This window comes from Phyllostomus discolor, chromosome 11, assembly GCF_004126475.2.
Source record: "Phyllostomus discolor isolate MPI-MPIP mPhyDis1 chromosome 11, mPhyDis1.pri.v3, whole genome shotgun sequence".
NCBI classification, from domain to species: domain Eukaryota; kingdom Metazoa; phylum Chordata; class Mammalia; order Chiroptera; family Phyllostomidae; genus Phyllostomus; species Phyllostomus discolor.
In genome coordinates, this window is record NC_040913.2 from 41,818,810 (window position 1) to 41,845,938 (window position 27,129).

A 27,129-nucleotide genomic window follows, 5' to 3' on the forward strand; every position below is an offset into this window, starting at 1 on the left:
AATCATAATTTAATGTGAACCAGTGTGACAGACAGGGAGGGAACTCTCGAGACCCTTTTGATTCAGTCCTCTCCATGTCCCATTGTTAGAGATGGCACAGCAAATGTGTGTTTACAAATATTTAACTTTCCATCATCATGTGAATTGCCTTCCTGCCCTTTGATGTCACAAGCCACACCACCATCCCCACCAGCCACCACCCCCACATACACCTGTTTAGCTCAAGATGGCATATTAGCCTCAACTGCTCCATCTGTCTTTGGATCTAGTATTCTTATGGAAACCCCATGTATACCTACATAAAAAAAATTTGGTTATTTTCCTGTAAATCTGCCTCATGCTAATTTGAAAAGTTAGATATATATATGTATATATGTATATGTTCTAGTTATTCTTTTGGGCATATTAGTGTTGGGGTGTTGGGAGCTACCACTGTTGTTTGTTTGTTTAACTTTGTCAACCAACCAGAATGTATTCTTATTCTGGTCTCCCCAACTCCTTCCCTCCAGACCTTTCTGCTTTCATTTTTGCTGCTGCTGTACCCTCCTCCTAAGCCTCCTACAAAACCTGGTGACAAGGGGCCATCTCTAAGATGCTCTAGTCCCAGGGGCCATCCAGGAGTTCTGGGCTGATGTAAATCTGACAAACTTTGGCCATTGTCCCTGTCCACCTACATGACCCTGCTCTCCTCCCTGTCCTGTTCCACCAGCTCCCCAGGAAAGAAACTGCAGGAAATGGGCCTCTAGCCAGATGTCACAGCAGAGCCCTCTGATACTTTAAGAGATCCTTAGATTGTAGAAAGAGTCCTGGCAATTTAGCATTTCTTGGGGTCGCAGGACTCAGCATCCGAGTCTACCCACCCACCTCACCCCGACCCCCACCCCTGACACATTTAGGTTTGCTAGGATGCTTTTATCGCAGTGGGGGGCCGGGGAAGAGGGGGTGGTCAGTAGACAAGAAAGAGAGAAGGTGTGTCCTGAGTGTAGGACAAGCTCACACTGCTGCTCTGGGCTGGAGAGGAAAGGGAGGAGAGAAGTGAGGCTCTGGAAGGGGTGGGGACCGCTGGGCTGGCCCAGGCGGAGCAGGGCACTGTGTGTAAGGGCTTGTGAGGAGTTGAAAAGCCCTGCACGTTGGGGCAGCAAGACAGAACCAACGGCGTCCACGGAGCCTCCCAGTGTCTTGCTCCTTTGGCCGCAGCCATGACAGAGACCTCTGACAAAGTTCCTATCGCCTTAGTAGGGCCTGACGACGTCGAGCTTTGCAGTCCCCGGGTGAGTACCGCCAGGTATCCCCAATCCAGCTGCAGGGCTGGTCCGCACACAGGGCCCAGGCTTGGAGTAAGGGTCAGGATTCACTCTCCGGCGTCAGGAATTTGCGCCACAGAATGTGGGAAGTGAGAGCAAGTCGGGAACCCAAATGTGGAGGGGGACGCCCCACATGTGATCGTGTGCAGAAGCCACCAGATCCACAGACAGGCGTGAAGGGCAGGGGGAGTCAGGAGGGGGCATCCTGTGGCGGGCGGAAAGTGCAGATCAACGGGGCGATGGCCCTGCACCACGAAAAGTACATCCACGCCTGAGTGCCAGGGACCCGCGCGGGGGAGCTTGGAGAAAGGGGGAGCCCAAAGGAACCCAGGGCGAGCCCTCCCCACCCCCATCCCTAGTCCCTTGGGCGCTGCGCAAGAATCGCAGGGTAAAGGCGGCGCAGATGTGACCTGTCCCCTTCCACCCCCACCAGCAGGCGTACGCCACAGTGACCGTGAAGCCCTCCAGCCCGGCACGGCTACTGAAGGTCGGAGCTGTGGTCCTCATTTCAGGGGCGATGCTGCTGCTCTTCGGGGCCATCGGGGCCTTCTACTTCTGGAAGGGAAGTGACAATCAGGTAAAGGAGGTTGCACAGGGCTGGGAGGTACGCAGGACCCAGAGGCGCACCTGGTGTGTGGGGTCCTCCCTGTCACTTGCATGTTGCCCACTAGGTGGAGCCAGAGCGCTAGACCGCGAGCACGGGGGGCCATTCTGGGCTGCTGGCGGGCCTTCCCGTCCCAGCATCTGCTTTCCTCCGGGGGCCTCCGTTGGCACTTTCTGCCTTCTTCTTTCCGACTCCACTGTGCTGCTTTTGGTTCACATGACACTGTAGAAAAGCAAGTCAGGGCTTTAAGGGACAATATTAAAACGTAGAGTAGCAAAGTAGGGGAAAATTCAGTGGAGGGTTCAAGGAAAGCACTTTTCGGCAGATCTCTTCCCCTGAGCAGTTATGTGACCTTCGATAGGGCATGTCATCTCTCTAGCTTCAGTTTACTCGTTCTCAGGGAAGAAATGGAACTAAAAGAACTCTAAGGCTTCTCTTGGCTGAGAAAGGCTGTGAATTTGAGAACCTGGGACAAAGATAGTGAAAAAGTATCTAGACCCAGTGTTGGGAAGGAATTTAACCTTCCAGAAGTTTTTGTTTGCTTATTTTTTTGCATGTGACCTATTCAGTAATGCTCTTTTTTTCCTGTTTTAAGAGGTGGGGTGGGGGATTACTTCCTTAAAAGTGAGAAATCTCTTTAAAAATCCCTCTGGCCCAGCCACATGTGATTTAATGGTAAATGTTTTGCTAACTGCTGTCCTACTTTCTTTCTTTGCAACTATTTATTGTAAAGCTCTATGGGCCCTCAAGGAGTACAGAAAGTGCTTCTCACCTGGCTGGGCAGGATTCCAGTGTGTTCTCTAAATACCCTGAATTTGGTTCACCTATGGAAAGGGGGGCATTTTATCTTGATGATCATTGTTAGGCCTGGCATAAGCTTATTCAGACTAATGGAAAAGAATTCCATCTCTGGGATACACACAAAGGGCTGTTTCTTAATCACTATCCTCAGAGGATCTGTGACTGCTGTTTCCTGCCACCACCCCACTCCACCCGCCCAGGAAATTCAAAGCATGAACGAATGCCAGTGCTTAGAGAAAATGGTGCTGAAAGCAATTCAGCCATTTTACATGTAACATTTTCTGCAGTCACTGCCTAATTTGTATTTTTAACTCAAATGCTTAATGTAGATAAGCATGCCATTTAGTGTTGTATCTGTTTTAGAGACTATATCAAATTTACAAGCACCAATTTGTAAGATCAGAATTGCACAGTATTTTGTGTATATTTGAAAAGTGCCTTAATGTATTTGTATTTTAAATATGGAAGCTGGGCCAGATGCTCATATTTGAAAGCAGTAACTGAACATAGGAACAATTTCAATATCTACATCTCCATTAATTGCAGGGTTTAGATTGTCATCCCTTGGGAAATTGTAGGGTAATAGAATGTGAATGCTATCTTTTAAATGATAAAACCTCAGCACTACAAGTCACTTGGGTATAAAAATAGCCTTGCTATTTTCGGGGGGGGGGGGGTAAAGATTTTGGTCATGACATATATTAAAATGAATACCCTTTGGCATTTAATTATTCAAGGCAAATACAGCTAACTGACAAGCTTCTAAAAAGAGGGATTGAAATATCAAACTGAATAGCCAGGCTTCCTTTTTTCATATCTTTACTTTCCCACAAGATGGTTGGTTAACTGGTTCAAGAAAGCAGTATTAAATTCTAAGAAAACAGAGGAAGAGTGAATCACATTTTATTGCCAACAATCAAAATTATTGCTGTTTCCTATATAGGATGGAGAATGAAGAACACTGTGATGGTTTGTTTTATTTTAACTTCCAAAATATTCAGTGCTGACCCATATTCCTTAAGTCTGTAAAAGAAATCATAAAATACCAAAAAGAGCAAATTTGGCACCGTGTATGCCCAGCACATACACAGGTCTGCTTTCCCTGAACACAAGTCTGAGTAGCCCAAACAAAACGTAATCAAAACAGGTAAGTGTCTGTCAAGCAGAAAGGCATCCCCAGCCAAATGGACCACCCACTCTTTGGGGGTCATCCGTGGCTCTGCTCCTCTGTATTGGCTGAACCAGCTGTAATTCACCTCCTACCCCTTCCATATGGGTAAATCCCCTGAGGACAGGTTTATCTGAAGTCAGCTGGAGGACTACAAAATGTCCAAGTGCTAATAACTGGGGATGAGTGACTGGGCTCAAGTATTGAGGCCATGTTTCAGCCACATTATTGCACATGGAACAAGGCATTGAAATATGGCAAATTCTCACCAATATGAGGTAACTGGCAACCTCTCCTGGGGAGTAGGGGATGAAATCATTGCTGGGGGCCTTTCTTCTCAGATTGATTTTTCTAGACATTGTCCTAAACATTATGTAATTAATCTTAGAAAATCCAGGCTTTATTAGAAACTTATTAGCAAATATTCTTGGCTGTAAAAGGCACCATATTGAGCAGATTTTTAGTAAATAATAACTTCACTGTACTTGAATAGAAATAGCCTTAGGTGCCAGCAGCTCCAGCACTTTAGAAGAAATAATGTGATGACTGCTCCAACAGCCCAGCCTCTTTCTGAGCTCAGGGCTCATACTTTGGAAATCATTTCAGTCTGTTTACCACCACTGCCCTCATCGTCTCAGGAGGGTGCAGACCTCACACTGCTAGCCATGCAGCTATGCACTGCTTATAAAAGACAGTATGGAGCTACAGTAGAAAGGATGCAATACCCATATGTAGTCAGGGAGCTTTTGCTGGGAGGAAGGTGACAACAGGTGGTGGTGAAGGAAAGTGAAATTAGGATCATAAGCCATTCTCCTAGTGTCACCATCTTGTCTGCTTTAGACCTGCTAAAAAGGTGGAAACTGTTAATTTCTTAAATTTTGCATTGCTTCAGTTGTAAAAGCTTATGCTATCCCTCCCCCCCAAAAAAAGCCTCTTGTAGCCTGAGTGAAGGACCCAAGCCAGCAGGAACTCACTTGGGTGTTGTCTGCCAAGATCCCATTGACGGTCATAATTACCCATGTGAATAGGAGCTGCTCAGGGAGCACAGGGACAAAACAGAGTCTGCTCTCTAAACCTTCCCTGCAGAAAGCACTGGCTCAGCCAAAGAAAACAGGTTTCCCAAACTGGGCTGATCATACAGACCACCTGCATCACCAAGTGAAACCAGATTGGTGGGCTCTGCTCCAGCTAAATGAGAACCCCTAGAAGTGGACTGAGGCTCAGCCTAGTTTGGGAGACCGTGTACTGCAGGAACCGAAGTTCAGCAGAAGGAGGGACGGAGGGGCACTGAGACATAGTTGAGCTGAGCTGGCACGCTGGTTATCTTCTGTTCCGCTGAAGGAAGGCTGAGGTCTGAAAGGGTGCTGGCTAGCAAAGTCATTTCTACATCTCCACTGAAGAAATAAAATCATGCCCTATGGGTCTTATAATAATGAGCTTTCTACAAATAATGATCCAGTAACTACAGATGCTTATCCAGTGTGTGTCCATGTTGCATTCTTCATAATGAGGGAGGAAATCAGACTTGAATGAAAACTAAGCTATTTGTGGTTCTGACCTACTGTCCTGACACTAAGGAATAAATGTCTTTCATCAGTTCCCATTCTATCCCCTTTAAAGAATGTATATATTGTATGTCATATGAAAAATATAATATGTAAGATATATATATATATATATATATATATATATATATACCTTTAAATCAGAAAGAAATAAGAAAAGAAACCCTCCTATATTCCACAACTCAGAGAAAGTTCTAGCAGGGCAACAGCACCCTGAGCAGGAGCAGGGTGTGGATAAGTGTTTGAAGTAGAGTACCAGCAAGATGTCTAAATCAAGAGAGTGCTTCGGACCATATAATTTAGTGGTAAACTTTTTTAAAAATGTATTTAATGGAAGAATGTTTCTTAAGATTTTACTCAAAAATCCAATATGTAAAACAGAAGCCAAGCCACTCTGCTTAAATTGTAGATGGACAGGAGGAAGGAGACTCATAGTCCCACCTGTTCTGTCACCTTCATCTCTGGGCCACCTCTGTATTTAAAGATATAAATGAAAAACCACCTCTGAGGTCCAACTTCTTCATTTTATACTCAAAGCCACTTCCAAGACCCAGGGACAAGAGCACAGCCAACTGTCTTTCTGATTCCTGGACCAGTGCCCTTCTACAGTGCCAAGTTTCCCTCCCTTCTCACCCTACACACCTCATAACAAATGCCCTGCAACCCCATGCCTGTCCCACAGAGTCATTAAAATGAGCAACTCCCATTTTGAGCTGAAACAGATGTGCACATTGACCTTGCTTTCTGCAAATGCTGCTCTATGTCAGGCAAATCCCAGCCCTGTCTGCTGTCCTTACTATATACCACATTCATGCCAAATCTTAACCAAAAGGTTTTTAAAACCTTTCAAATCAAGGTGCATCTGCAGACTTGTTCAGTTAATAGCCCAGTTAACACTCTGCCTCATCGATTTCCACTTACCCATCAACAGGGCTCAACTCTGGCTGCGTAGTAGAATTGTCCTTTTTAAAAAAATGTATTTACTTATTTTTAGAGAGAAGGAAAGGAAGGAAGAAAGAGAGGGAGAGAAACATCAATATGCAAGAGATACATATTGAGATGGATTGATTGCCTTTCACACACCCTCTACTGGGGACCTGGCCCACAACCCAGGCATTTGCCCTGATTGGAAATCTATCCTGTGACCCTTTGGTTTGCAGGCTGGCATTCAGTCCACTGAGCCACACCAGCCAGGGAAGAACTGTCCTTTAAAAAAAAGAAAGATCTATACTCAAGCTCTAAACCTGTAGGTTCTTTCTGATTTGATTGAAAACCCAGGCATGGTAGCTGAAGATTCCACTCAGACGCTTCTATACACAGCCAGGATTAAGAATAACTGAGCTATTTGAATTAGTGTCAGAGAATATCAAATGTTTTACTTTTATTTTTGAAGTACTTCTAGAGAAATCATTGCATTAAGTGATTGGTACATGGATGACATTCTCATATAACAATATATTAATCTCAAGGATGACTCAGTGTACCTCTGACAAATATGAAAGTTACCTTATACACTGCATGTTGAAAGATAATCCTTGAATTGCTCTAAAAGGAAAGCATCACTACTCTTATGTTCACTTCCAGATTTACAATGTCCATTACACCATGAGTATCAATGGGAAACTACAAGATGGGTCCATGGAAATAGATGCTGGGAACAACTTGGAGACCTTTAAAATGGGAAGTGGAGCTGAAGAAGCAATTGAAATTAATGATTTCCAGAATGTAAGTATATTTCCTGCATTTGGAGAATTTAACCAGGCAAGCATGGGAGACTTTTCTAATTCAAAGAGAAGCAGAATCTCTCATTCATACCCAAATGGTAACCGTTTTTTCACGGCCAATCACAGCACCGCTGCTCCACATACGTCATGCAGCAGATGCTCTCTGAGACAGGATCGCTCTTTCTTTTTAATATTTTCAAGAGGAGAAAAACAACACCTTGGCATTGAAAAGAACATGGCCCTTGGAACCATATAAAGTCTTGGCAGAAAGACATGAAAGAGCTATTTCTTTCCAAACAGCTTTTTATAACACAATGAATAACATACTCAAACTATCTGAGAGTGCTGTGAAGTCTTTTCTTGAATTTACAGAGGAGGAGGATTTGAATGACCTAATAATCTCATCAAATAAGTTAGCACCTATTTATATACTTTTCTCAATGTTTTAGGTTTCTCATTGAACCTAGAAAATTAGTGTGGGGAAAACCCTTATTACAGCATATGTTTTCTGACTACTGCCTATTTTGGATACATTCTAGTCTCCTTTGAAAAAGGTAAACATGTTTGTTTTTCAAAAATTCAGTTTATAGGCAATTTGAGACATTAAGCTAAGCATCCATGTTTCAATGTACATCAGCAAACCAAATGTCACTGCAGGCCTACTTTCCTGTTGGCCAACAAGAATACTTTCTTCTCTCTCATGTTCTAAGATAAGCAAGAGGTATCACTATTTGTGCTCTCCTGTTAAACCTGTAGCTGGACTAGCCTACATAATGAAAAAAAGGCACTTGAAAATAATGTCTTTCTGAGCATTTATTGGCCCACAAACATCTCATGACCTGTCTTCTTTTGATTAATGAGAAAAACTAGAGATGCTTTTCATTTGAATGAAAGAACCCCCTTGTTGATACCAAGACACACTTCATAGACCCTTTAAATACCGAACAGGTGCTAAAGTTAGAGCCATGGTGATGGTAGACATTATTTGATGAGGAGGAGGACTGACTACTGACTGTGTTCAGAGTGGGCTCCACCCTGGGGATGGGCTTTGCAGCCCTGTATGTGCCCGGCTGCATTTCAGTTAGTCATTGCTTTGCAAATGGTTCTGGTCAATGCACAAGGACGATTTCTCTGGACCTATTAAAAGTTTTTACTGCAAGATGCAAAACAAGGTAAAAGAAGTTCTCTTTGTACTTCTCAATATAAAATTATAAAATGTGACTCCCACACACATATCATTCAATCCAAAACAAAATTGAATACCTATAATATGCCAAAATACCAAGATATGCAAAGGTAGCTACACAGATGAATAAATATAGTTTTAAACTGTTTTAATCCCAAGCCTATATATCTGTTTTATAATCATTTGGTTCTAATAATGGTATTGATTGTGTTTTGTTTCCCTAAGCCAAAGGGCCACAGATATTTTATAAACTGCTCAATTCTCTTTGATAGCTTCCACATTTCTCTATGTCAGAACTGGTGGATCTTTCTTATGGATAGAACCTGTTATAGATTTAAACAAGCCTGGACTTTGAAAACACATGGATATGCCACTATGGTAACTTCATAATTCCCCTATATTTTAAACCAAATTCAAGAAGCATTTATTGGGGGCCTAATGTATGCAAGGGATGGTGATAGCATGGGGGATGCAAAGATGACCGACACACCTGCTCCCCACCTCCAGGACCTCCCAGTCCAGTCCAGGGGGCAGACATGCACACAGAAGTGGCTCAGGTCAGCCGGGACATGCACTGGCGGAGTGTGGACAGAGTGCTGTGGAGCACAGAGGGAGGCCATTGCCACTGAATAGGGAGTTGGAGCAGGTTTTACAGAGCGGGTGACAGTTGAATCAGGTCTTGAAGAATTGGGATTTCAACCTTCAGAAAAGTAGGGGTGGGGCTTTCTTAGGCCCGGGGAAGACCACTGAATACAAATTCACAGGCCAGCTCTAGAGTCATAAGTAGCCCAATGTGGCTGAAGGTGAGGCAGAGGATGGGGAGGCAGGTGGGACCAGATTAGAAAAGTTTCTGAATTGTAAGTAAACAGTCTCCCCTGCTAACCTAGGACCCCACCAAGATGTTAGTAGAACTGATTGGAAAAAGAACATTCTGAGAGGAAATAACACCAAACAAAGGGCTCCAGGCTCTACATTGTTAAAGAAAAAAATGATTCAGGACACTTGTTAAAGAAGGTAAGGCAGGTTTTATTCAAGAAGAGCTATTGCCGTGGGGTTTTGTAGCAGAGGAGAGAGACTGGGCTCAACTTGGAATACAATAAGAAGAAATGGGGATTTATAGCCAGACTGGGAGTGCTGGTAGATGGGAAATTTCTAAGAGGTAGAGCAGTTCTTTGCTAAACTGACCTAGCAGGATTTTTGCTAAGGGAAGGTAGGCCAGGGTGATCAGATATTGAGGGTTGTCCGACCAAGCTGACTCAGCAGGATTCTTGCAAAACTGGAAGAAATGGGCCAAGACAGAGCACAAGGTCAGGGCCTGGCTGACATGAGGATTCAGAGGAGCCTGACAAGAACTGGGTTGAGGAGTCTTTGTCAGTACCTCGAGGAGTACAAAACCTGGGTTTGTTCATGTGTATGAGTTACATTCTAGAAAGTTATACCCTCGAAAGTACCAGGTTGTTGGTTTATACCAATCCTCTCAGACCTAATGACCCCTTTATATAACAAAAATCTTGGTTAAAAATCAAAATAGAATAAACTGGTAGGTATATATGGGTGTTCACTATACAATTATTTCAACTGTGCATATATTTGACAATTTTTTATTTAAAAAGCTAGAGGGGAATAAAAGATAGCATAACCTACCTAGTAGGTTATTAGTAGGTTATTAACCTATCTACTAATAACCTACTAGGTAGGTTATTATTTTAAAATTCAATATGGCCCCCAACTATAACATAAAAGAAAAATAAAATGAAAGTTATATTTTTGCTACCAAGGTTGAATCACTGTCAACAGCACAGCTGAAAATGCAGACAAACCTAAGTGTGTGTTGGCAAATTATGTACCGAGTAATTTTTTCAAACAGTGAACAAAAATGCCATTGCCTCTCCATTTTCACAGTAATTGCCTTCCTAGGAAAATTGTACATTAAAACTATGCCCAAAATCACTTTGTGTTTTTATGTGAAACCATGTTAGGTTCTAGGCACAGGTAGTTCCAATCAGGCTCTTCACCTAAGGCTCTTAGTTCTTCAGGACCTTCCCAGGCTAATTGGGTCATGACCACTGAAGACCAGGACAGCCACCAACCTTTGTGACAACAAAAACTCCCTCGAGGATTCCTGTAGTGCCCCCTTGGGGGTAGGACCCCTTGCCCTTCTTGGGAACTTCTGGTTTAAGCCACAGAAACAGATGAGATCCCCTAGAAAGAAAAAAATATGTGGCTAAAATGAGATTACCTAACTCTTAAAAGAATGTTAGGTCATTGGACTCTTCACTCATTATCTTTGTGAGCAAATTTCATTATCACCAGCTTCCAAGGCCTAATTTGTTCATAAAAACAAAAGATTTGTTTGACATTCTTCTGCTTTTTGTTCCCTTTGTTTAATCTCTTAATATATCTGGCTGCTTGATATGGGTTTGTAGCTAGACATGGAGATTATTATGTGTGAACTCCTTCCTACAGGACCCATTCCTAGGGTGTTCTAGTCCTCTTTGCACTGTGCAGACAGTCAGAACTAACTCAAAACTCGATTCACAATCCAGGCTGTGAATCCTTCAATAGAGTCAACCGTCTCCTTTGGGGATATGGTAATGGTTATACGGTGTTTCCTCCCTTGCATCTCACATTCAAAGGACATGAGGATTTGAAGTAAAAGGACAGATCACATAGTGGGACAATAATCTCCCATCCCTGCCTTCTGTTTTTCAAACCATAAGCCCTAGATGTATATGCAGAATAAGAGCATAGAGTTTCAAGACATAGCCCCGTAGAGAGCAGTGGTTGTCAGAGCGTATTCCTTAGACCAGCAGCAACAGCATCACCTAAGAGCTTGTTAGAAATACAGTTTAGCCCTCACTCAAGACCCACCGAATCAGAAATCCGGAGGGTGGGGCCCAACACTGTGTTTCATTGAACGAACCTTCCTGGTACATTTGATGCAAGGGAAAGTGTGAGCCACTGGTATAGAAGAAACTTGGATCTAAAGACTGTGTCTTGGTTCACTCGAGCTGCTGTAACAAATTGCCACAGACTAGATGACTTCTAAACAGAAATTTGTTTCTCATAGTTCTGGAAGCTTCAAAGTTCAAGATTAAGGCCCTGGCAGAGTGGGTGACTAGAAGGACCCACTTTCTCATTCATAGAGGCCTGTCTTTTCTCACTGTGTCCTCACATAACACAAGGGATGAGGGAGCTTTCTGGGAGCCCTTTTGTAAGGGCACTAACACCATTCATGAGGGCTTTACCCTTATGACTTAATTGCCTCCCAAAGACACCACCTCTAAATACCACCACATATGTTGAATGAAACACACATGAATTTGGGGAGGACATGAACCTTCAGTCTATAACAGACTGTTTTAGTCATTTAAAAACCTCATTACCCTGAACAAGTTCCTTTCCCCCAAAACTGGCAGTCCTCAAGCTGGCCACATTATAAACACACGGGAGCTTTTAAGCATAACAGTGTCTGGGCGCCTTCCTGGGCCACTTACATGGAAATCTCTGGGGAGAGGCCCCGGCATCTGTGTTTTTAAATTCCTTCCAGGTGACATTGGTGCAGTGAGTCAGAAACCTCTACAGTTACCTCTGTAAAGTGGGCATAATGCCACCACCTCTCTCTGGGTGAGAGGAGGCACTGGGAGAAATAAGTGAAAGGTGTCACATGTGCATGCATGGCCAATTAGGCTGCAAGGCAAATCCATGAGGAGCTTCAGGAAGAATGAGCCTTCCCTTCTCTGTTCTGCCCGTCACCTACCGGCTTATAAAAGATTCTGAGATGGTATAACTTTCTGTGAGTATTCTCATGCATGATTTACACTATACTTATTTCATTTAAGATGGCTGGATCCTGAGCCAGAACCCCTGGATCTCTAAATGCTTTTCTTTCCTCACTCCTCAGCATTGCATTGGAATAGGTTCTTAGCTTCCCGACATTTGTCAACTCAACAGAATATTGACAAGTTGAGATGTCCAGATTTGTGTTGTTGTGTGCCTTATTATGGCATAAAATTTGTAGACTTTTAACACTCTTTTGGCCACTCACTAGCCATGATGCTAACCATCAGGGTGAACATCGACCCTCCAGGACCAGAACGCACTGCTGTGCCTGTGGACTCCGGGGACAGAATCAGCACTGGACACCCAAGGCTGCAGCCTGAGGCTGAGCATCCCCTTAAGGTTCATCCCCAGGTGGATGAGAGAGGACCCACTTTCCGTCTCACAGGGGACATAAACAAATTATCTATGTCCTTGCTTGGGTAAGGCCTCAGAGCAAAGTTCAGCTCCTGGTGTTGTAGAAAGCCTTACAATTTACTTGGCTTGGCAATTTAGGAAAAATCTGAATTTATGGGATTAATTCACTGGACTATCATTGTTTGAGAATCTCTGTGGGATCACCAAAAAGTAAAAAGTTCAGATAGTGGTCTCAAGAAGCTCATAACTGTGCTAACATTCACAAGGTGCTACCAGCCAGGCACTGAGAATTAAGAGCTCAAGGAGGGATAAAGATGGGCGGGGGGGGGGGGGGGGGGGGGGGGGCGGTGTCTTACAAATGTCAGAGGAAAAGGAGCCCCCTTACCCAGGATGGTTAGAGAGAGTGGCATGGAAGCAATGGCCTTTCACCTGAGCTTGAGGGAGAGATGGAGCAATTAACATACTCCGTTGCAGCTCAAATGCCACCCCTGGCAGAGGCCTCCCCTGACCACAATGACAAAAGCACCATCCCTGGTCATTCCCATCTCCCTCTCTGATTTATGTTCTCCGTAGCAGTTAACACCACCTGACTTTATCTCCATTTTTAATTTTTGGTTAATAACGCTAAAAGTTGTGCTCCAGGATGGCAGATTCCATCTACTTTGTTCATCCCTACACCCAATACCTGGAACAGTACCTGGCTTGCAGTAGATACTCAATACATTGAAGAAATGAACAGATGGATAAATGGATGGATGAACATTTATTTCATTTCCCAGGGTATCACAGGAATTCGTTTTGCTGGAGGAGAGAAGTGCTACATCAAAGCACAGGTGAAGGCTCGTGTTCCTGAGGTGGGCACCATGGCCAAGCAGAGCATTGCTGCGGAACTGGTGGGTACCAGCAGGCTCCAGACAGCGAGGGAGTTTGGCAGATGCTGTTTGGACGCACAGCCCTTTCTGTCTCCGGTTCCTGGATAGGTCTGAGACCAGAACATAAATTCTAGTTCTCTCTGCTAAAGGAATTTAAACTATTTCAGCCCTTCTGGTTGTTACTAAAAGATCATTCTTACATGATGTAGCATATTTAAAGGTTTTGGAAAACCATAGTTTAAAGTACTTAAAGGGGCTTGGTCTCACATAGCCTATATTTGCCTGAGGACAGGGAACTCCCTGATCAGTGACGAGGACAACATAAAGGACTTTGAGTCAGAGGCATCTTGAGAGAGTGCTAAGCCTCAGTTCCAATCAGTGTGGGAATTTCTCCTGAAAATCTCCGACAGCTTTGTACTCAGCCTCTGCTGGAAAGTCGCCACAGGGCATCTTGCTCCCTTACCTGTGTGTCCGGCAACTTCATGGGAGGTAATTCTAAATGTTCTGCCCTACACTGAGCTGAGATGGCTCCCTCTCTACAATTTTTTCCCATTGGTTCAAGTTCAACCCAATGAAGCTAGCTATTCAACATACTCCAAATTTTTCTCCTATGTGTCAAATTTGTGAGTTTTTAAAAAGCATAACTCTCCCATTTATTATTAAGAACTCACCTTTGAGCTTGAGTTTATAAACATTTAAGAATTGCACACAGAGTTCTAAAGATATATTTAACAATAATATCTTACATTTATTTGATACTTTAGGGCTTACAAAATGGTCATATTCATTATTGTCTTCCATCTGAGTTGTGGCAGTGTCTGGTGGAAAGAAAATGGACTTTGGAGTCAGAAAAATGTAGGTTCGCCCTGGCTGGTGTGGTTCACTGGACTGAGCCCTGGCCTGCAAACCAAAAGGCCTCTGGTTCGATTCCCAGTCAGGGCACATGCCTGGGTTGCAGGCCAGATCCCCAGTTGGGGACGCACAAGCAGCAACCACACATTGATGTTTCTCTCCCTCTTTCTTCTTCCCTTCCCCTCTGTCTAAAAATAAATAAATAAAATCTGTTTAAAAAATAATACATTTAAAAAAAAAGAAAAATGTAGGTTCAAATTCTAGCTCTGACACTGTTTGTGGATGTGGCTCCAACTCTGTGAGCCTCAGCTTTGTCATCTACAAACTAGGGGTATACATATTGTCCCCATGGCCCTGGAACCTGCTAGATAATGAGTAGATGGCTGCTACTATAATTACTAATTTTATTATGATCACCTCTGGTCCTTCCAGTCTCCCTGAGAGGGAGGCAAAGCCAGCATCAGCTCCCTCAAGGCAAATGAGGAAAAATAAAGGTAAGCAAAGGTGCCTGGAAACTGCCTGATTGTTTGCCCTCAAAGGAGCAGCAGTGGGAAGTATTTCAAAACACAAAACAAAACAAAAGCTAAAAACAAACTGGTGAGTTTTCTTTCCTACTCCCAGTTTCCCCAGCTATTCCTCCCGTGAGAAGGTTCCAGACCTTCCCTGCTCCGGTCATTCCCCACTGGTCCTGTTCCAGTCTGCTCCTCAGGAGCTGTGCCCTGCAGAGCAGAAGGCCATGCTCTCTCACTGCGAACCCACAGTGCAGAGTATAACAAGGAGACCCAGATCTCCTTTGTCTTGACCTTTGAGCTGCTCTTACTGCATCACCATTTTTTTTAGTCATATATCACTCAGTTTCAGTTATAAAGCTGTTGGTGAACTGTAATTCTTGACATCATCCCTGTAAGTCGACGGGGAACCCGTTCTCTCCTGCCTTCCTCAAGCACCAGCTCCCCACTCGGAGCTGACAAAGAGTTAATCTTATGTTTGCAGTACATATTCTGGGTTTCTTAAAAACAAATTAAAAAAACATTTTTTCTCATTTTTAAAAACAGTACTTTGTCATTGTAGAAATTTTGGGAAATGCGTAAAAGAACAGAGAAGAAAACCACTCACAATTGCATAATCCACAGGTAGCTAATGTTAGCATTTTGGTGAATTTTCTTCATGTGTAAGTATGCATGATATTCTTCTCATAACTGAATTTTTGCATTGTGCATTCTCATTTGCATTTAACTTTAGTTCTTCTAAAATGTAGATTAGAATGGGTGTATTATATGTCATCATATGATTATAATTTTAAAAGTTGTTCTTGAATACTCGGGTATCTTAAATTTTTCACCAATTAAAGTAACGATTCAAAATAACTTTTTGAATACAGAAATAATTCCCTGTGGTGAATAGTTTGTATTTAAATCTTTGTCTGCATCTGATTCTTTTCTTACACCATAGGAGTGGATTATTTTTCTTGGGTTTCAGTTGTTTATATTGTTCATGGTAGATCCTCTGGTGGACAAAACCCCATTCAGACACTATGTTTGTGTAAATCAAGAATGTGTTTGGCTGTCAGTAACAGAAAACTACTCTGAGTGACCAAAACAAATAAGGCTCTGTTTTCTCCACAATAAGCAAGGTGGAGGTAGGCAGCTACAGGCATTTCCTCAGTTTCCAGCATCTCTGACTGTTTTGGCCTTTCCTTCCAGCTCCTAATGTCAACCATACATTCAAGTAAGGAAGTCAGGAAGAGGCTGAGCAGTGCCAACCATGACTTCCCTTTGATCAGGAAAAGCAGAAGGCTTCTCAGCTCCCCAACGTCCTTCAGCATGGACCCCATGTCTAAAACTGGTCACACAGGCACCCATAGCTTCTGGAGAGTCTGAGAAAGCAAGTGTCTCTCCTGGGACCAGGCACATTGCTGCCTCAAACAAAAGCAGGATTGTGTTGCAAGGAAAGGGAGGGAGAAAGAGATTGGGTAGGCAACTGGAAGTATGTGCCCCAAGCTTGTTAACATTCCTAGCTCACAGGATGCATAGATAGGCATTATCCCCATCACCCCACTCTATCCCCACACACTTTAGATTATGATGGGGCAGATTTATGCACTGCTTGCTCTTATAAATTTTTCATCAGTTTTGTATAACTTTAAAAAGCTATTATACCCAAAGAGCATTCATTTCCTGGATGGAGCCATTTAATTTAAGATAAATAAGTGGTTACCTGAGTGCTCGCTTCTCCAATAACTTTGAGTTGTTCTAATGCAGCCATAAGCCTGGGGGAGAAAGCGTAAATGAAGTACTGCTTTAGCTAAAAATAAAGAGAAAACATTTTAATTTCTCCAAACTATTGCAAACTAATAAATACATAAAAGGAACAACCTGGCAAAATAAATTTGTCTCCTGGGTTATCAAACCATTCCCAGCATCACACTGCAAAAGAAAATCCAGGGTTTAGCTTTGAAATCTCAGTGGTGTGCTTGATGCAAAGAACATCTGAAATATGTTTTGTGATAGCTGGGAAATGTAGAAATGGTTTATGTTAAATAATACTTTGAACTGAAGACATTAAAGAACCAATCACTTGCTTTTTCCATTGTTCAGTATAAAACCCCAAAGGATTTTCACTTCAAATGGAGGGTTCCTCTATCCTTTGTACGATTCCAGGGCCATTCAATTGCTTTTGCTCAAAAACATCTTTGATCAAAAATATCACATTAACCTAAAGCTCAAAGTTGGCACCAAGTAATTTTCACTTCTACTTAGGACACTAATATTCTCACATCCCAGCTCTCCCAAGGCAGGCGTGAGGAGCAGGTGCTGCATATTGTGAAGAGAGCTACAAAGAGAAGAGATTAGAACCTTCAAGTGTGTGTGTAGGGGGGCGCATATGCATACACAAAGAATTTTCGTTAAGTTTTACAAAGCAGAGTAATCTTTTACCCATACACGAATCTTAATACACAGCGTATTCCACTGCCTTCTTGCTCAGTGCATTTCATCTTCACTTCCAGGAAGGCAAGATCATGCCTGTTAAGTATGAAGAAAATTCCCTCATCTGGGTGGCTGGAGACCAGCCCCTGAAGGACAGCAGCTTCTTAAGCTCTAAAGTCATAGAACTCTGTGGTGACCTTCCTATTTTCTGGCTTAAACCAGCATATCCAAAAGGTAACATTTAAATTCTCTCTTTTTTAATAAAGAAGATTTCATTTATTTATTTTTAGAGAGAGGGAGAAAGAGAAGGAGAGAAACATCAATGTATGGTAGCCTCTCACATACCAACTGGGGACCTGGCCTGCAACCCAGGCAGGTACCCTGACTGGGAATCAAACTGGCGACCATTTGGTTCACAGTTCGGTGCTCAATCCACTGAGCCACACCAGCCAGGGTAACATGTAAATTCTCTTAACGATGCTTGGTATTTTCTCTGTCTGCATGAGGTTCCTGGGAGCCCCTCCACAGGCCTGAGCTGTGACCAGAAAGATGAATGAGGACACAGGTGCAGTCTCTTAGTAACTGGCATGAGGGATCAGAGAGGAGAATGATGGCCACCAAATTGTCAGGAAGGAGCGGAGCAGCAGGGTAGCAGGAAGCAGGCCAGGGAGTCAGAAGCTACTGCAGTACCTGCCGGTTTTATTGATGATGATACTCGCTCTTCTTTCTGCTCTATGGCTTCATCTCAGTTGTTTGCACTTTCCAATTTTACTTTTTTTTATTCCTAAAGCATAGAATCAAGGGAGTAAGAAGTTATGATACCAAATCTTTATTATGTTCAAACCTAGAAGTATGGGACAGCCAAAAGCTGCTGTGGGCATACATTGAGATTCTTTAAGTTCAAGGCTCAAGTATCAGCCTCCAAGTTCCATGAAAATAAATGAGGGGCCCCTGAGGTTCTGAGCTAGGTTGAAGCACACCTTCCAGCTATTTCTGGGTGGTGAAGGGCAGGTGAACCCTGCAGGCCAGGCTCTTTCCTGTCATCCCACGTGTCCCCAGGGCTGCTCTCACTGTTGATTTCCACCACAGTCACACGTCTGGCCTCCCAAAGGCCCGCTTCGTAGCTCCAACTCAAGTGTGGAAAATAGGCCTTTCTCCTAGCACAGATGAGGTATGCTATGTTTTCTGAAAGATTTTACTGAACACCAAGAGAGAGCAGCATGGAAATAAGAAATATATATAGGCATTAAAGCCAGGCAGGAGTGGGGGGTGCAGGAATGGGCAGTTATTGTTAATGGGTAGAGTTTCAGTTTTGCAAGATGAAAAATATTTTGGAGACAGATGGTTACCTAGCAATATGAATGTACTTTATGCCACTGAACTATACCTTGAAAATTGTTAACGTGGTAAATTTTATGTATATTTTATCACAGTTTCTTTTAAAAACCTTGTCAGGCTTAAAAAGCCCAGACTCCTGATTCTGCCCTGGCTAACTTATTCCTACAGTTCACAAGTCTTATTCTTCTGTCCCAGAGCTTAAATAAGATGGTTACTTTCCAGCCCAGGCACAACAAATAAGATTAAATTTATATGCCATGGCCAGGGCTGCCTAGGAGAATGGTATAGAAGGATCCTGAGGTCACATGCAGGCTCAGTAGGAAAGAAAACCACGAGCAGTGTCTGTCACAACTAGGGGGCTGGAGACAGGCTGCCAAATGGACAGTTGCTGTTGCCATCCTGCTGCCCAGCGGGTGGTCGAAGCTCAGGATTCTATGGCTGCTTTCTAGGTTCTCGCTTTCAATTCCCCACCTGCCTGCTCATGGAGTAGGCCTTCTTGCTTTCCACTGCCCAGGAACTACTTCTCCGATACCTTGTCACCTTTTCCAGTCAGGGACAAAAGTTTGCAACTCTGCTACCATGGATAATCGCTTTCCCTAAGCACTTTCTGTTTGAGGACAAGCCTCTTACCCAGAGAGTTCAATCATTCATTCATTCCTTCACTCAACATTTATTAACACATTTATTATATGCCATTTACTTCTTCCAAGCACTTGGAATGCATTGGTGAACAAAATAGATAAGAATCCAAGCCCTCAGTTGTTTTACATTGTAGCAACTGGAGACAGCAATAAGCACAACATTAAAACAAGAAAATTAATATGGCAAGATACAGATGCTATGGTAATATAACAGTAGGACAAGGAGAGGGGTGGGATTGGGAAGACAGTGTTGTGGGTAGTGCCAGGATTACTGATAGCATGAGTACCTTGGGAAAGGGCTTGTTTCCTCCATTCAAGATGTGCTGTGCCTCCTCCCATCCCAACAGCATGATCACACCGTAAGTATTCAATCACTACAAGATCCATACAAGAATTACACACATTACATCCACTACCAGAGGAGGGGAAATTACCTAAGTGCCCTCCAGATTTGAAAAGGATTAAATCAATGTTGGTATAGCCATCCAATGGAATATCAAGAGACACTGAAAATAAGGGACTTTATTTATTAACTATATACAGTGACAGAAGATTACTAGATTTATTGTGGAGATCACTCTGTAAGGTATAAGAGGTCAGACCCCCCTAACCAAACTTACCTTCTGGAGGCTGGGCCCCTTGTAGTACAGGCTTCCCTCACTAGGTGAATGTGCTAGGAACCCATCTGTATCAGTGTGCCAGCTGGCATTGTTGTGAGAGGCTGCGCTCAGCTTCAGTGAAGTTTTCCTTTTGCAGACTCTTTCAAAGTGCTTGCCCATTTCACGATGGGTGATTTATGAGCTCACATGCCCACATTGCTTTGTGTTCAGCAGTTCTTGACCAAAAATGGCATGATCCTCATGCTCCACCCTCCTTATTCACTGGATCTCACCCTGAGAAAATTTTTTTTGTTTCTCCGGATGAAAAAGTCCTCAAAGGGAAACCTTTTACTGATGTGTGAGAGGTGAAACAAAAAAATGGCCGAAGCACTTAAAAGGCATCAAAGTCAATGAGTTCAAAAACTGTTCTGAGCAAGATAAAAGCATCTCACTAGGTGTATTGCATCAAATGGAGAGTACTTTGAAGGTGACTGAAGTTAAAACATGTAAGAATAAATACACAATTTTTTTATAAATAAATTCCTGGTTTTTTGGGTCCCCCCTCATATAAATGTTGAATCACTATGTTGTACACCTGCAACTAATATAACACTGTCAATTATAATTTAGAATAAGTTTTTTTAATGGGATTTTTTCCAATCTCTCATAAATGTAGTCATATTTCATAACTTTTCAAAAATAAAACCTCCTATAAGGATGCTTGGCTCCCCACCACCTAATTCTAAGCCCCCAACTCCAGAGGGTCCAGCCACCTTACCCTTGGATCTTGAAGCTGGCAGGTCATCAGCATCACACAGTTGTGTTACCAGACACCATGAGTAGCAGCTGGACAAGGTCAGAGAGAAGGGTGAGAGCTGATGTCTGCTGGGCTCTGGCTGTGTGCCAGGCACTATTCTAGAGCTTTACATTTTGGCCTCATTTAATTTTTACCAACAACCATCTGGGTACCTACTAATATTCCCATTTTATGGATGAAGAAACTAAGGTTCACAGAGATTAAATTAAATTGTCTGAGGTCATTCAGTTAAAAGAAGGGGAGCTGAGATTTGAACCCAGGTCTCCCTGTTGCCTCTCCAACCATGCTTCAGAAACCAAGAAGCTATCTATGGCTATAAAGCATGTCTAAGTTCTCATAAATAAGATTTCTTAACCTAACTTTGAGTGTGTGTTATATTTTAAATACTATGCTAAAACACACACAAATTGCTCATTAACTCTATCACTACCTTGGGAATTAGATACTATTATTATCCCCACTTTACAGATGAACAAACTGAGGCTCAGAGAGACATCAGAGTCCATGCTGTGTGGTGTTTTCCATCATTACTCAGTAGCTGCAGGCCATGCTGTGGGATGCCTGAGGAGGGGTGGTATGCTAGGGCACTCAGTTGGAGCACCCAGTCAGGGAAGCTTACTTTAAGTTCCTATACCTGCTGTTTGTTCCGTGATCTTGGTCTTTCTGGAGCCTGATGCTCTTATTAAAAAAGTATTTACTTTTTCCTACTCCACAGGTTTTTTTTTAAAGATTTTATTTACTTATTTTTAGAGAGGGAAAGGAGGGAGAAAGAGAGAGAGAGAGAAACATAATGTGCAGTTGCTGGGGGCCGTGACCTGCAACCCAGGCATGTGCCCTGACTGGGAATTGAACCTGCGATGCTTTGGTTCGCAGCCCGCACTCAATCCACGGAGCTATGCCAGCCAGGGCTCCACAGGATTTTTAAAAGAATAAATCCCCTGAAAAATTTAAAGTATTATACATGTATAGTCATTCCACTAGGAATGCACAGAACTGTAAGTAACAGAATATCTGATCAACAGTGGTTTCAGCAAATACAGGTTGATTTTTTAATTTTTTTCCCACATAGCCAGAAGTCTGGAGATACATTTCTGGCATTATCAGCTACTCAGTGATATCATCATATCTCTTTATAGCTTACCATTTTTCTTCCCATAGCTTGCTGGCTCATCACCCTTGTGCCTATCACTTCTGGTCACAACTTGGATCTCATAACACAGATATCACACCTACATTCAAGAAAGAAAGACAAGACATAGGAGGCCATATCTGTCCCCATTTACCAAGAAAACAAAAGCCTTCCCAGAACTGCACTAGCGTATTCTATTTATGTCTCACTGGACAGAAATGTCAGTCTAAGCACTCCTCATTACCACAGAGACTAGAGCAATGAGTGGTACTTTACTTTCTCAGCCCCTATAGTAGGGTCAGGCAAATAAAACAGGGTATTGAGGATGGATTGTTGTCAGCTATCTTACAATGTTTGCTTCAGTTAGTGTTATAAAATCAAAGTCTGGCTATCTGTATGTTTAACTACTAATCTAAGACTCTAAAACCTCCTTTATTATTACAAAAATCATCAGTACAAATTTAAGTGGTATCTAGTCATGTCTGTGTTTGGGTGCTCTTATTTATGTTTTTCACCCTGATAAACATAGAACTTCCTTAATTATTCAAATAAAGGAAGTAACTTGCAATGATTTTTGTGTGTGTGCAGAAATCCAGAGGGAAAGAAGAGAACTGGTAACGCAAATTGTTGTAACTACCACAAGAAGACCACACAGTGGACCACGGGGTGACCCAGGCCCTGGAAGACCAAATAACAAAACCAGACCCAGTGTCCAAGAGGATTCCGAGGCCTTCAACCCAGACAACCCTTACCATGTGAGTACTGGTGTTTGCGAGACTTGCTCAGACGAATGTAGTAACCCTAACACTGAAATGGTGGTGTTTCTAGTTGAGGCTTCAAGGGAGCATTTAGAGTTCAACTGAGACATTTACTCAACATTTTAAAAATACATCTTCATTTGTTTGTTGCAGGGTTTATAGATGTGGGTAAGAACACTTAAGCATTGCCTCTGTAGTGTAAAGTTCTGATTGGTTGTAACCCTTATTCAACATTGTTTCTGTGCTCTCATTTTCTTGAGTCACAGGTAAATAAATCTATAAAGACAAATTCAAGTCAGGAATTTATTTTAAAATGTTTCCAAGAGTGTACTCGAAGAGCAACACACAAATGAAAGTATTTTTCCCCTACTTTTTATATCCATTTTATTCATCCCTTCAACAGACATTTGTTGAGAACCTCCTTCCCCAGGCCCTGTGCACACAGACAGGCAGGAACTTCTGCCCTCGGGGACTCTCCATCCAGTCTGGAGACAGTCATACACAGATAAAACACTTTAGACTGAAACATTGAGAAATGGTGTATGCAGGACCACACTAGCGTCCTAAAAACGTCTCAAATCTCAAATCTTCCACAAAATATTATTTACTATGACTACACTTTGCAGGAAGTAGAAGTAGAAAAGTAAGTATTTATTTTTAACTAGAGTTATAGTGGAAAAAAACAATATATGGCATTTAAAAAGAAACAATATCAAAGGGTATACAATGAATAGTGAGTTTCCCTTCTATCTCAGAGCCCTCCCCAGAGCAACCTGTTAACAATAGCTACTTGGCCAGTTTCTTTGCATAAGTACACACACACACAATTTTTTAAAAAGATTTTATTCATTTATTTTTAGAGAAGGGAAGGGAGAAAGAGGAGAGAAACATCAATGTGTGGGTGCCTCTCACACACCCCATACTGGGGACCTGGCCTGCAACCCAGGCATGTGCCCTGACTGGGAATCCAACCAGCAATACTTTGGTTTGCAGGCCCATGCTCAGTCCACTGAGCCACAGCAGCCAGGGAACACACACACACACACACACACAATTTTAACACAAAATATCACACAAAACTCTGGTACCTTGCTTCCCAGTTACAGTATGGTATTTTAAAAATTATTCTGTATCTCCTATATAGATCTGCCTCATTCATTTTAATGTCCATATCATATTACATTCTGTGGATAGATGCACAGAAACTTAACGAGTTCTACACTGGTGGACATGTAAATTTCTCTGTTTACAAATGCTGTTAACAGTATACAACCTATACACACATGCCTTGTAGGGTTATGGGAAGGTATCAATGAGGCAAAGCTCTTAGCATAGTGCTTGGCACATAGCTTCATGGGTACATCAATTTGCTCAGTGTTAGCTATTAGTCTTACTCTACCTCTTGTACACATGGGGAACTATATCTAATACAAATACTGACTTATAGATCTGCTGGGTCAAGGTAGATAGGAATTTTACATTTTATAAGAGAATACCAAATTGTCTTCCAAGGAATTATGCCAACTACATGTCTTCAAATAGTAATAAAAGGACTCATTTATTATCAATTTAAAAATTTTTAAAAAATTTTTTAAAACTTTACCTGCTTTTGGGGGTATAAAATTTATCTCTTAGTTGTTTTATCATGCCTGTCTTTAATTATGTGTATGGTTGAGAATCTTTGCAGATAAGCCATATGTGTCTTTTTTTTCCTATGTAACCTCTTCAGGTCTATTCTGTTGGATGTGTTACAAATATATTTTCTAGTTTATCATTTTAGACTAATATATTTTAGAAATATTTAAAGCAAAGGGTATTTTTAAACAACCCAAGGCTCATCAGAGTATTTGGACACCAGAGTACTGCATTCCCTAAAACTCAAAGAATAAAAAAGGAGATAAAATCTGAATAGGCAAACAGAAAATTTAATATAGTTTATTCCCCAGGTGGCTGGGTTACCTGAATCTGGTTCAGAGAGTAAAGGCATCAGCCCTTTTACAGGTCGGGAGGCTGACTGTCTGCCTGGCTTCCGGACTTGAGTGATTCATATTCTCTTAAAAGCTCCAATTACATCATTTTTTTCTTTACTTCATGTTCACCTTTAAGCAGAAACACCTCCCTATGACCTTAGTCCTTCACATATTTCTTTACAGTATTTTAGAGCAACAATCTGAACTTTCCTCCCAACTTCTTAATCCTAAGAAGGTTTGCTGAAACCCCAGATGAAGAAATGTCTCAATCAACAGGCTTGACTCTCCCTGCCCCAAAGAGTCAGCTATGATTATTAATGAGGTGGTTTCTTTTTTTTTTTTTTTTTTTGTCCCAGATAAACCTATTTCAAGAGATAGGCAAAGAAAAGGGGAGTCTGAAAATATAAAATAATGGTGTAAGAGAGTAAATATTGAGACGACAAAAATCAAGCATACACTGTATGAGGTGGTGTGAAGGAATTGTTAATTTTGTTAGGTGTGTAATGGTAGTATGGTTGTGTAGGAAAATATTCTCTTGTTTTGGAGGTACACTTTAATGTACTTATGGGTCAAATTCCACAGTACCTTTAATTCTCTTAAAATTCATTTCAGAATTTTATCAAGCAAATTTGACAAAAGGTTAGTAATTGTCAAATCTAGATGATGTTCAGTATACAATTTTCTTCACTTCCATTGTGTTCGAAATTTTCCTAATAAAAAGCACCATCTCCCTCAAAAAAAAAAAATTGAACTTTTTTAGACCAGAAAATGTGACCAGATTGCTAAATTCAGTTTGCTCAAGCCTCTGTTTGGTGCTGCACCTGCCTAAGTCCAGCTACCTCCAGGAAAGAGGCTTAAACTGAATATAGGATTTACTTAGCAATAAGGGCTTCTGATGTAATTTAATACTATATTAAAGAGGATACAGAAACTATACCCTACATATCTATAAATAGTTAAGCCACATAGGTAAATTTGACACAGTTCTGGTAAGTTCCTTCCAGTTCTGTGATCTCTCCAGTGGTGAAAAACATAGTTTTGTAGGTAATTATTTACTTCATCGATATGATTTGTGTTTATGTAACTCTAATTATGGCACCCAAAAACCAGAAGGTAGTTTAAGGTCTGGAATTTTTACACATTATATGGCGCCTTTTCCTGAGTGTTACAGACCCCTTACATTCAAATAACAGAAGCTAAATGACTCCAGTGCAATTAGAATAGCAACCTGTTAGCCTGTATCAATGAGGATCAAAGTGTGCTCCCAGGAGACCTGAAAGCCATTACTACAGGATGGCACCCGTGGCCACTGACTTAAAATTAGCAGGGGCAGAAATGCTACTTGTGAATCATGATTCCTTTTTGTTGCCTATTTAAAACAAGATGAGTTACTATTGAGTGGTAACCATTGCTCATTTAAACCATGGAGAAACTTCACCAGAACATTTAAAACAACAACAAAAAAAACCCTGAAACACACACACTCACCTTCCTGCCAGTGACAGATTAGGTAGGTGTAATGTTCCTTTATGCTAGAAGAAATTCTGAATTAGGTTGTGATTGAAAACTCCTTACAGAAAATCAAGAACACTGATTTCTTGTAGTAGTGAAACATCCAGGATCTTATTTTAAAACAATGTGTTATAACGCTCTCATTACGGAGAAAACACAAATAATTCTTTTATTTCACAGCAGCAGGAAGGGGAAGGCATGACATTCGACCCTAGACTGGATCATGAAGGAATCTGCTGTGTAGAATGCAGGCGGAGCTACACCCATTGCCATAAGATCTGCGAACCCCTGGGGGGCTATTATCCATGGCCCTATAATTATCAAGGTTGCCGTTCAGCTTGCAGAGTTATCATGCCATGTAGCTGGTGGGTGGCCCGAATCTTGGGCATTGTGTGAAATCACTTCATATACCAGGCGCTGGGAAGGAAGAATTAATCCTAGAAATGACCAAAGTACAAAGTATCTTGATGCTGAAGGAACCACAAAGTATTTTATACTCAGTCTGAGTGATGTTCATTCACACTTATAACATGATTTTCTCCATTGCTTCACAGAACTTTATCCAGAATGTGCAAATGTACTGAAAAGGTAGTTTAAAATGTCATAATATTCCTTTTACTACTTGCTATTTTTTATTTGCTTTGCCCATAAGGCCTGCGTATAAGACCTCTTTCCCAAGCTATTTTGAAATAAACATGAAAATTTACAAATTTTCAAAGATCTCATGTACACTGGAGTTTTTTTTAACCAAGTCACTAATTAAATTGTTCTCTTATTTGTACAGAATTCCTCAGTTATTCTTAACCTTTATTTTCTTCCCGGTGTTGCATATGTGCTCCCAGATTTCCCAGATAAAAACACAAACAAAAAGTAAAACAGGACACTTTATGGAATTTACCTGAAAGTAAACATTATAAACTTCAATGTGGGAGCTCATGGGAAATTCTTTTTTTAAAAAGATTTTTATTGAGGAGGACTACCGGTAAGATGGAGGAATGGGTGGACGCACCGTATCTCCTCGCACAACCAAGAATAGAATAACAATAATTTACAGACATAATATCACTCAGAACTGTCAGAGGGTTTATCTGAATGGAACTTGGACAGCCAAGAAGTTGAAGTAGACCCGTACATCCAGACTGGTAGGGGACAATGAGCCGGGCGG

At 41.8% G+C, this 27,129-nt stretch overlaps 1 protein-coding gene across 4 annotated transcripts; it reads left to right on the plus strand.

The window, feature by feature from the left end:
• Positions 1 to 1,019: 1,019 nt before the first annotated feature.
• On the plus strand, positions 1,020 to 26,715 carry CNMD (chondromodulin). 4 transcript variants are annotated; one of them, XM_036011307.1, is made up of 7 exons: positions 1,020 to 1,271; positions 1,738 to 1,881; positions 7,027 to 7,167; positions 13,329 to 13,442; positions 17,281 to 17,434; positions 22,313 to 22,479; positions 26,148 to 26,715. In XM_036011307.1, the coding sequence occupies exons 1-7, from the start codon at positions 1,200 to 1,202 to the stop codon at positions 26,358 to 26,360; spliced, it is 1,005 nt and encodes a 334-aa protein (XP_035867200.1). In that variant the 5' UTR covers positions 1,020 to 1,199; the 3' UTR covers positions 26,361 to 26,715. The 4 variants fall into 4 exon arrangements, with proteins under 4 accessions (XP_035867200.1, XP_028382418.1, XP_035867199.1 ...); XM_028526617.2 differs by having other exon boundaries at positions 1,741 to 1,881; XM_036011306.1 differs by having other exon boundaries at positions 1,024 to 1,271; positions 26,145 to 26,715.
• Positions 26,716 to 27,129: the final 414 nt, after the last annotated feature.

Bases quoted from the DNA above. Each gene is read 5' to 3' on its own strand.
- CNMD (XM_036011306.1), top strand. From the start codon at position 1,200: ATGACAGAGACCTCTGACAAAGTTCCTATCGCCTTAGTAGGGCCTGAC. The intron at 7,168-13,328 runs GTAAGTATATTT...TTCATTTCCCAG, and splicing joins AAATTAATGATTTCCAGAAT to GGTATCACAGGAATTCGTTT. The intron at 17,435-22,312 runs GTAACATTTAAA...GTGTGTGTGCAG, and splicing joins TAAACCAGCATATCCAAAAG to AAATCCAGAGGGAAAGAAGA.